This window comes from Pygocentrus nattereri, chromosome 3 (genome assembly GCF_015220715.1).
Source record: "Pygocentrus nattereri isolate fPygNat1 chromosome 3, fPygNat1.pri, whole genome shotgun sequence".
Lineage (NCBI taxonomy): Eukaryota > Metazoa > Chordata > Actinopteri > Characiformes > Serrasalmidae > Pygocentrus > Pygocentrus nattereri.
Genome location: NC_051213.1, coordinates 39379506 through 39391153, shown reverse-complemented (window position 1 = coordinate 39391153; position 11648 = coordinate 39379506). Strand labels below are relative to the sequence as shown.

Genomic DNA, 11648 nt, shown 5'->3' with positions numbered 1-11648 from the left:
AAAGGGCTTTGCAATGCAATGGAAAGTGCCATGGATATTCTATTTCTTCTAAAAAGAGAATTCATCAGCAATATGTAAATGATTTACGTCAGGCAGCTACAATATTTGTTTAAAGTCAGTATTGTTTAAAACAAGTAGCACACTCTAAATTAGAGATGCACTAGTGCAATTTCTAATACCTGATCTTTAAGTATTGCCCGATACCTTGTAGTGATACCGCTACCCATTCTGTCTAACCTAACCTATAAGTACTGAGATTAATACAAATCTATTTTTTAAATATTTGATTTAGGTAAAATCTATGTTCTGTGTCACAAATAAAACCAACTAAGCTTGACTGAGCATTTACTTGTTGGCCTATAAACATTAGATGCTTAAGAAAACCTACTTTTGTTTATTTCCTATATATAATTAGTATTTACTAATACTAATAATACTAATAACAAGTAATAAAAATATTTAACAACTTGCAGTAAATGCAATATATTTTACTGTGCAAAGTAATTAAAACATCACAATATATAGTTAAATCTGTGGCATGTGCATGAAAGCACTCAGCAGCTTCTCTGGCTTAGCAAAAACTGTGTTATGTGTGTCTCGTTCACTTGCCCTTATATCTCAAAGTATGGGACTCTGCTGGAGTTCAGTAAATATTACTGTTGTTCATGCTGTCAGTAGCAGCGACTTTCTGTGTTTTTTCCGGCTTGGTTGAAGCAATGTCACGCACCATAGGTGGGCTGCTATGCCAAAGGCTAAATCAGGGTTAAAAGCTATAAACAGCTCTGTCTGGCGTTTTTTTCCCATATCGTCTCTCTCTCTCTCTAATGTTCAATCCCTCAATAATGACCTGGTACTAAAACTCAGACTTTAACTGACTGTATAGCATCAGGTTAGTGACTACTGAAAGAAAACATGGCTGCCTGTCAACCCACACTGCTGATGTGTTGTTAGGCTCCGCCTACTGGTTTGAACTGGTATTGGAACCCTCATTGCTGATATTGATACTGCATTTAAGTACCGGCGCTGATACCGACATAGTATCAGTACTTCTGAAACACTGCTATAAATTTCAAAAACTGAATTTTTGCCAACATTATATAAAGCTTGTCTAACTTTGCAACAGTAGCTACAAAAAATTGTGGGTGTTGCATGGTTAGGTCAATCACAAAATGAAAAACTAAGCTGCTTTTACATAACCATATCTTATTATTACAAATCTGGGTTTGGGAAGGCTAGAAAGATTTTGAACAATGGTCATTCCCAAGGTACCAAAAAACCAATAAACTGCTTTAATTAAAAATGTCTTTTTATATACTTAGTCTACTATTTAAAAAATTGTTATGCCAAAGGAAACCATGATCTATTTATTATACACCTGCATGCTGTTAATTGCATTTGTGTATATATCGTCATCTCAGTGCTTTGCTCATAAAAAAGACAGTTAAACATGAAAAAAAAAAACAATGAGAAACTCATTCCAAAATGAATTCTCATCACCAGTGCACATCAGTCATGTGATGAGAGAAAACAGGAGTGGTTTCGTGGGGTTCTGAGGAATGCCAGTGGGTAGTGCTCACACAACATCCTTCTGTGCATACTATTTACCCCTGGATTGCTTGAGGCTAATGTCTCAATAATTTTCCCTCCTTTTTTTGCAGGTCCTTCCCACAAAGGACTTGACTAATGATCCATGTACAAAATGAAGCATTTAAATTTATTCATTAATCATTCATCTCCAGCTCATTGAAAATGCTAAACTTCCACAAAATTAAGATTGAATATTGAAAAGTGATTGAGAGAGACAGCTCTCAGAGAAGATGGGGAAAAGCGGGGAATAAACAAAAAAAAAGAAAAAAGACAGAAAAGAGAGTGTGAGGGAGGAAGGGTATAGCTCAGCCAAGAGACTAGTTAGGGCCATGCAGGTATACTATCCACAGGATAAGGTCAGCAGGGTTTTAGTAGGTGTAATTAGATCCTGGAATCTGGAGAAGCGTAGAATTTCTGTCAACACGGCCCCGTAATTATTCTCTTTTCCAATTAATGGTGACATAGATTAATTATCTGATGAGGCAAAGCCAATTGCAATCATTCACCCAGCTAAAATTAGATCATTCCTGACAGCAGCATGAAAGTCACCTGTTTCATTGTTATGGATTGGACTGCAAGGAGCAGAGAGGGTGGAGAGAGTGAAGCATGCTGGGGTGTGGGGGGTGGGGGTATAAGTGAGTTGTCTGGCACACAGGTGAGTGTCCAATTACTCTGCTATCTGAACTGTAGGCATCGCCATGTTTAATCCATCGTTGTCCATGCGCCTCTGTTCGTCTGCTGCGGCAGCAACAGCAGCATCATGACCGGTAGTTGAGTCATCTGTCAGCAAGTAGAGGAAGGCAGAGATGCGGCAGATTGCTCTCGAAAACTCCTCCTGTTAAAACAGGCAAGCAAATGGAATCAATGAGAGCTCACTAATAAAGTACGAAGCAGAGGCAACGTGGCCAAGGCCAAAGCTGGCTGCAGCAGAGTGCTGGAGATGACTGCCACAGATGCTACAACCTCGCACTGTGCCTTCACAGCCACATCCTACTGAGAGCAGCCCCGGGCTCTGCTGTTTTTGTGAGAGCAGAGTGAGGGAGGGGAACGAGACAGAAAGAAAGAAGAAAAAGAAAAGAGAAAGAGATGGCATGCACTGCTCCTGGTGAACTGTGCATGTGGGTTCAGTGCACATCTGTTTTAAAAAACCTCAGCGACCAGTTTTTCTATTAAACTGCCTTGCACTGTCAACCAGCTTGGGAATCTGAGCTAGCCTAGCCATGCAGAAATTCTCTGACTAACAATTATATCAGAAACAAGATCTTGGATTACGGTCCCCCGAGAGCAGCACAGCGGGCATCCGCTCCAATTATTACCGGCCATTCACAACTCTCCACCCTGCTCTCTGTTGTTAGCAATTGTCAATTATGCTATCCCTGGTGTAAACTTGCATAACCCAGAAGTGAGTGCCCGATTTGGCAGCAGCGTTATGAGATGACAGCCTCATGCTCTCCCTCTCTCCTCTGCACTACATCCCTCCACTCCACTTGAGCTAGTTGGAGGCAGTCATTTGTGCCTTAGGAAGACACAGTGACAAATCAGTGGCGCTAGTTTTGTGATGGGCGTTCCTCTCCAGTGGGCGTGTGGGTGTCTTTTTGCCTGTGCAACCCGACAAAGAATTCAGCTGCTTAAATAAAACCAGTGTTGATCAAAGCGTTTGAAATATTGCGGGAGAAAGCGAATATACGCCAAGTCTGCTGGAGGCATCTGCTATGTTACTTCTTGTTACAGGTGCTCAAGCTGAAGATGTGAAGTTTCAAAAGTTGCTGATGCAGAGACATTCTCTGAGACACTCTGATAAACAACCATCAAACAAATCCATCATGCACAACATATAACCTCCCAACTTCACATCCTTCTAGGCTTCAAGTACAATATTGGGAGGTCAAATGTATAAGCTTAAAAAGGCTTTGCTGCTCATTTTGCTTTTGTGCAAATTAAAACCATATAAAGGATTACACTAAAGTCTAAATAACATGCTAGTCTTGCATTCCTCCATGACTAGTGTTACTCTACCCCATGTTCCTTCACATGTAGCATTGTAGGGCTGTTTTTTAGCTTACTTTGGCACTTTCCCTGCACAAACACACCTAGCAATTAAAAATAAGCTGAATCAGGTATGTATGAGCAAAAAAGATCACCAAACTGTGCTAGATACCAGCCTTCCAGGACCAGCACTGACTAGCATCTCTTAAAAATAAAGTTGCTAAAAAGGGTTCTTTGAAGCAGTGCCACAGAAGAACAATTTTTGGTTCCTTTAGGAATCTTTCAATGGATAGTTCCTTAAAGAACCATGGTTATGATCCTACCTTCATGACAACTATAATCTCCTATTTCCCACCTAAAAGCTTCAACTTCAGCTCTTTGAGGTTTTGAAAAAATTGACCTGCATAAAAAGCTTAACATTTGAATAAAAGAGCTGTTTGGTTAGGGCTTCATTTATTTTAAAAGAGGATGTAGAGTATGACAATTTCCCAATAATATAGTGCACATAAATGATACAAAAGCATGCAGTTTTACCAAAAAAACTCAGTGTTTATCATATAGACTATCATATACACAAACATTTAAAGACAAAACAAAAAAAATCGAAATCCTTAAAACAGGCTATTACTTCTTGTTCGGTGTGCATTTCCATATTAAAATGACCCCATGGATTAGCAATTCAAAGACGTCACTTCTTTCTGAGTGGGAAATTTTTGGCAACTTCCCAGGTCCCATTTGGTCAAAAAAGCTGCATAAATGAAACATGTAAGTGTGAGGAACTTTTTAAAAGACCTTCCACATGATGTAAAGGTTCTATACCAAAGAAAGATTTTTACTAGAACCTAATGTCAAAGCCAATAACTAGTCTACAGTTTTTTCTTTTAAACAGCTGCGTAAAGCTAACCTACGCTATGGTACATTTTACTTGTACTTTACGTTTTCTCGTTGATGTACACTTATGATGATTCTGTGCACTCCTGATAACTTTAATATGCTGTAGGCTGATCAGATAGATATATGTAAATATTGTTTTTGTAGCTTAGTTTCCATTCATGGACTGCATGGACTGCCTGAAGTGAATGTTGTTTTGAGCCCCTAGTGGTTGAATAGCATAAAAGCAAAGGGAGAAAAAGCTTGCATTTTCTCAACTAAAAGCATCAATTGATCCTTATATACAATTATGAAAAACATATGATATGATTAATGAAAACATCAAACTTTACCTGTAGAACTCTTTCCTCAGGAATAACCTGCAACTACTGTCACTTTAACTGTAGCACATGTTTACAATTGCACTATTGCACTTTACCACTCATTTCTGCTGCAGATAATCATGTTCCCGGCAAGGCACAGTACTATCCATCCATACCACTGAAATTTATATATTGTGTTATTTCTTGATTAATATATATGGTTGTACATATACTCTTTTGTATTTTTTTAATGTTATATCTGGCATTCTTAGCGAGGAGCAAAGTAAGCTTTTCATTGTATATAAGGAAACCTGTTTCCTCTGTACAAATGACAATAAACACGTTGAACTTGAACTAGATTTCATAGCATAACATGCCTTTGCCTGGGAATCTATTTCTGTGCCTCTTACAAACAGAAATAAGTATTTCTTTCTTGGTCTAGTAATCTCAAAGCAGAAGCTGGTGTAAGAGCTCATGGTCACATCATGACCCAGGGTTCAGGCACGTGTAATATTTGGATGAGAAAAATGGTCAATTCAAATTACAATACTGGCACCAAGCTCCGCAAAGATGGCAGCCTCCATTGTTTTCCTTCAAGCACTGAGATTCTGCAGGCGCTGAAATGAACAGACCAAGACCAAGCCTCAAGTTTGAAATCTTGTGGTGATCCTTGACTCTGAGTTAACATTTAAATCTCACCATGATCATGTCTGAACTCTTTATAAATAAAACATGAGTAAGACCTGACCTCAGATGATCAGATGTTGATTTAGATTTTTTTTTAAAAGGCTATATTAATGTGTTGCCAGATTAACCTAAAATACAATACTTCACTACATTCAACCCAAACAAGCTTCCTGCTTTTGCTAAAGTAAACAAGGCAGTTAAGTGGTAAACTGGGCTTGATCAACTGATTGTAGATCTAAGCTGTTCTGTCTGAGTTACATGAAGTAGGGGAGACTGATATATCAACCAATTTATTTGAGTTTAAAAATATGACAAGAATCAACCATCCTATTTGACTATTCACTGTTGAACCGACATTAGTCAGTAAAGCAGAATTAAAACCATTGGAACCTGCCTCAATGCCCTCATACAATTTTACCTCCTGTTATGATATGTTATAATGTGTCATAGGTATTTGAATGTAAACAAGACCACCCTAGATGAACTGGGTAAAGTATCTCTGCGCTATGTAGTATATACTTCTTAATATTTGCTCTCTGTTATAAGCATGGAACAATGCTGTGTGAGTAGCTTCCATGCTTTGTAAGGTCATTGCTGAAATATGCAAGACCATGACAAGAGGGTAGTAACAATGAGAATGAAGAGGCCCTAAGCTACTGTCCTACAGCAGCGTTAGACTGCATGGCAACTGTAGTGTCAAGTAAGCTGTAGCTCTTTGCAGCATTCATTCATTGGATTAAAAGAGTTCAGCTTGATGTCTGGCCTGTTCCAAGTGCTCCAGAAGTCACTCTTATTTTGCAGTCAATGCAAGATCTTGCTACGCGTACACTGAGCTGTGCTGTGGTAGGCTAAACTTTTCCTGTAACAAGTCAATAGGCTAGCGTAGCACAGTTTGCAGAACCAAAATCTATACTTAATTTTTCCCAACACTGGAATAAACCTTTATGCATTTTCATCACTGCCTTAAAACTGTCCTAGTGCAAACACTGCACCAGTGCTTGGATACTACATTTAGTCATGTTAGCAAAAGGCATACTAAACACTAGGTTCTGTCTTAGATTGAGTGAGTCTGTTTTGAGTACAGTACAATCTCCCTATGCTAGACCTTTTACCACTATTGCAGCAAGGCATTTCTTTAGTAACGTTAGCAAGGCAGCCATGGTGAAAGCTAGGTTGAGTGAGTCTGTTCCGTGCTATGCAGAAATTCAGCAGGGCTGCACTATATGCATTAAGGGCAGCACTAGATAGATCACTGAAAGTCATTTAACTACAAACTTTTTGTTTTCTAAGGTAGGCCTTTTACCATTATTGCAGCAAGGTTACTCTCTAATACTATAGTTATTACAGTATTAAATCACTGTGTGTGTGTGTAATGTGTGTGTGCGTGTCTGTGTGTGTGTGAGTGCGTGTGTGTGTGTATGTGTGTGTGTGTGTGTCAGTGTGAGTGCATTTGCGTTGAGTTGGGCTGGGGGAGGAGATCTATGCTAAGCTGTGACAGAGTTGAGTAAGGCTGCTCCTTTGTCCTTCACACTTGGAGGATCCCTAAGAACTCCTCGCCTTCATGCTTCATTCCCCAGGCCGACTTCCTGAGCTGGCCTCCCTTGACTGAGCCAGAAACACACCACAGCTCACCTCATTACAGCGACCACATCACACCCACAGCTAGGAATCCACATTTTCTGCATTAGATTTGATAAAGACCAAATGCTGTTAATTTGCAATATCGACTACCATGACTAATATTTTTTCATGTAGCTGGCGACAATACAAAGTTTTTGAGAGTGCACAAATCTCAAGGCAAAGTATTTTTGAGAAATTGTCAGTAAAATGATCAGTATTATGCTTGCTGGAAATGTTAAGACATGGTCTATGCTATGAAAACATCTGCTCAGAGTGTTCCTGCAAAGTCAAAATGGTCTTTCTGACACCATTTGAGGTTAGGTCATATTCAGGTGACAGAAGACAGAAACCCCCCAATGAGCCCTTTCTATTGTGATCTGACAAGCCCCTACATCCATTTACCAATTATCATATAACACAAATGGGATCTCTTACACTAAATCATCCTTAATTCCTCTGAGCAGAGTGGCCATTGTTGTGTATACACATTGCTTTAACACAAAAAGCTGCGTGTGTATGCATATGTCTGTGTGTGTGTGCTAAACAGCCCATACCTGGAGGGCTTTCATTTTCTGGTTGTTCTGGTTGGAGAGGGCCTGGAAGCTGGCCAGCTCCGCCTGGCTGTAGACGCTGCGGTGTTTGAAGTATTTCAGCATGGCTTTGTGCATCCTCCTCTGCAACAATGAAAGCTGGGGAGGAGAGAAAGAGCAAGGGAGAGAGGAGAGACAGAGAAGGAGGGAGAGAGAGAAAGAGGGAGAGAGAAAGAGAGAGAATTGGTAAGGCAGGAGAGGAAATTAATGGCAGTGTTCAAGAAGAATGATGGAGGGAAATAGAGAAAGCAGTCAATAGCCCATTCTGCAGTACACGGGCCTGACAGGAATTTCACAGTCTCCTGCTCTCCCTGCCCACTCATGTGCACTGGGCGGAATCCAGTCACATCTGGCTGCCAGGATGGGGGGTTAATTTTCTCTAAATGCTTCAGCGGTTTTGTTCTAGCTGAGGCAAACTCTGTGACTGCAAAGCTGATGAGTAAAATATTTCGACTTCAACCACTTTAACTTTTATACCAATCCCCTCAAGACATATTTTACACATACACAAAGAGTCATGAACCCCCTGCCGCAATTAGAAATTGTTCGGAGTCCACTGGAAGAAGACAATAAAATGGAGCGAGAGAGACCGAGACAAAGAGAGAGGGGGAGTGAGAGAGAGGGAGAGAGAGAGAGAGAGAGAGAGAGAGAGGGAGAGAGAGAGAGAAAGAAATGAGAGAGAGAGACAAGACATGCTTTTTGGCATACTTGTCTCGTAAAAAAGGGTTTCAATTCTGAAGGATGCTGTGGCTTGCTTCGCCCCATCTCTTCTCTTTTCCTTTAAGCTTATCATTGCTTGGCAATGTGTTCCTCAGAGCATGAAAGAACTAACGAGAATTAGCTCAGCCATCAACTGCTGAAGGAGGAGAAAAAAATGGATTTTATTCCTCATGGAACAGTATGTTAAAATGTCTAAACTAGTTTCAATATATTATAACTATATTTAAAAGAGGTAAAAAAGGTATACTCTCAAAAAATACTCTCAGAATAGATTGTTGCCATGCACGCAAGATGCTTCACAGATCAACAAAGACAGTGGTGCTCCTTCTCTTAACTACCTCTGCTCAACCAACAACACTTGCAGATACATGTATGTCATAGTGTGACCACTCTTCAACAGTCATTCAGTTTTTCCATTTTTATTTTCTCTAGAAACTTGATATAGCCTAGAACTGCACTAAGAGCTTACCTTCCTTTCATTTTTGTCTTTCTGTAATATACTCTAAGGCACATGCAATTACCATGTGTTGGCTGAGGAGTGGGGTGCAGATTATGGGCACTAATTTATCCTTGGTTTCACCCTGTCATCAGGAGATCACAAGTTTGAATCCCGGCAATGCAACCAAAAAAGTCAGTAGTGGTCAGTGCATTATCTACATAATAATAACACCATGGGTTTATATATAATAACACCATGGGTTGCCAATTTCATCTAAATCATGTTAAGGATGAGTAAGAATTGTCACGAAAGTAAAAAAAAAAATCCAATTTATATGTTAGTATTTTTAATCCAATTTGTATGTTGCAAGTTTTGATATGCAACTTAGCTTCTCTTTAATTTTATATACTCTTCTGTTTAGAACCATGCGATGCCTGAACTATACACTTCCAGAAGAAGTGTATCTGTGTCTGTGTCTGACGTTTAGTTTTGAGTTTCATATCTGTTTAGTCAAAAAGAAGGATGCATAGAAATTCTACTACGTCCAGCTAAAGCCTACCACACTCACCAGAGAAGTGCTGCCATTTGTTCGCAGTGTTTCTCACATTATAGTACCAAGGGTAGCTATAACACATAAGGATCATCACAGATGATCATTGATGAAGCTCATTTTACTTTATTCATATATATCTACATACATATTTTATTTTGAGATTCAAAGCTTTTAACCAGACAGTACAATAACAATACAACCCACCAATTCTACCACCCATAACCCAGACACTGACTATACAATTAAAAAAAAAAGAAAGAAAAAGAAGATAAAACAAAAAAGACAAGCAAGGTCCCTTGTCCCAAACCAAGTTAAAATGTTTACAAGCTCCTGGGCCACAGATACACAACCTCTTCATTGTAATAATATAAAACCTCTCTGATAACCAATGTTTGAAACGTTAATTTCCACTTCAAAAGAATAACCTTTCAGCCGCAAGCATACCAGCCAACAAGGCAACCATGCCAGTCATTATTATTGAACATAATAATTGTGGACATTGAATCTGATGATTATTCACAGATCACAATGATATTCCTATGTTAAGGACACCTCCCTGGTCACCATCAAAATACATAAATGTCTTGAGCCTTTTGTCCCTGAGGTCCTTTGCAGCATCTAACCCTATTCTCTGACCACTGCTCTCTGTATATGCCCATGAATGTACATGTGTGCTTAAATCACTATGATATACAAAAATGTATGAGCCCCAAATATGAATCCTGTCTTCTGCCTCTTTACACTTCTCTGCATCTTCATTTCTATTTCTCCAGTGTGAAATGCAGCATGTATTTCCAAGGCCTCATATATATATATATATATATATATATATATATATATATATATATATATATACACATACACACACACACACACACACACACATATACATATATATATATATGAGCATTGTATTATATAATGTACTCTTTAGCAGCATCTGTATTTATCAAAAAGGTGTAACAACTCCACTACAGGGCTAAAAATGCTTAAAGCTTTGCCTATTACATACAGCTGAATGTTGGAATATCAGATATTCATTCACCATCTCCCCATACGGCTGCCTATAGTATACTGCGTGTCTCTCACAGCATTTATGTGCATCAAACACGCCCTCTCTAAAAGTGGCAAAAACTGGAATCTTTAGTTTGAAAATAAACAACAAACTGTAAAAGGCTGAATACTGAGTAAAAGAAAATCAGGCTTTGATCATGAGCGTGGAGAATCCCGTCCACAGGATTTGCCTTTTGCATGCATTTCTCACTTGATAACATTCATGTAGTTAGATGAGGAGTTGTAGAAGTATTAGCCTTTTGGGGAACAAACAGTGTGTTTTGCTTTTTGCCTGAGTTGTACTGTCTGTTTCTGGTGGAAGGATAACACTGATATACTACTGAATTCATACAATATACTGTTGTTCTGTAGCAATATAAATAGCACAAACATATGGAATTATGACATGTAAGAATACACAGAAAGTATAGGAAGCAAGTACATTTTACCAAGCTGCATTTTGACAATACATAATAATTAAATTGCCCACAAATCCTGAAAAAAGCAACAAATAAATGCATTCTGTTCAGGGCTGATCACAATACAATTTTCAATGAGGTGAGATTTAGCCATTTTAAGGGTTTAGTTCCAAATCACATTATAGACCACTTTCAAGATTTTTTTTTTTAATGGAATACATTGAGGAGTGGGTTTTGCACATACAAAACATCTCAAAGCTATATTACCATTAATATAATCTTTAGTAGAGACATAAATATGGCTTTTCTGTTACATATCAGCTGTTATTCTTTTAAAAAAAATGTTATGTCCAAAAATATAACAAATGATAAACCAATTTGAAATTAGCCTCATCTTTTATGCTTAGAGTAAAGGCAGCACTGACTTCAGCATTACTGAAAATAAACATCTACACAAACATGATACTTTGCATTCATATATTCTATAATGCAGTAATGTGCAAAAGTTCAGTGTTGTGTAGCAATTTTTTGGCCATTTCTCCTTTATGCATTTTAGAAAGAAGAAAAAGAAATTTGCAAGGCAGCTAAGTTGCGTTTGTGTAAATGTTAGTCTCTTTCTGAGGGGGAACATAAAGTCAGTGACACCACTGGAAACCTTTTGTTGGGACGACACAACTGTAACTGGTTGGTTTTTAAGAGTAGAAGAATAGAAAAGTAAAAGTGGCAGTAGAGTGCACAAAAGACTGGAAATAAAAAATTAGTAGATTTGATACTATACTTTGTGTCATAGACTTTTGTGTG

General features: G+C 38.5%; 1 protein-coding gene across 1 annotated transcript in view; it reads right to left on the bottom strand.

Annotated features, from left to right (window-relative positions):
- Nucleotides 1-1693: 1693 nt before the first annotated feature.
- The window catches only part of LOC108439742 (coiled-coil domain-containing protein 178), a 52731-nt gene continuing 42776 nt past the window's right edge, over nucleotides 1694-11648 (bottom strand). Inside the window, exons 19-20 of the mRNA XM_037537104.1 lie at nucleotides 7628-7762; nucleotides 1694-2422 (exon numbers count right to left, since the gene is read on the bottom strand). Coding sequence (XP_037393001.1) covers nucleotides 2255-2422; nucleotides 7628-7762 — 303 coding nt within the window. The 3' untranslated portion in view covers nucleotides 1694-2254. The remainder of the gene's footprint in view (nucleotides 2423-7627; nucleotides 7763-11648) is intronic.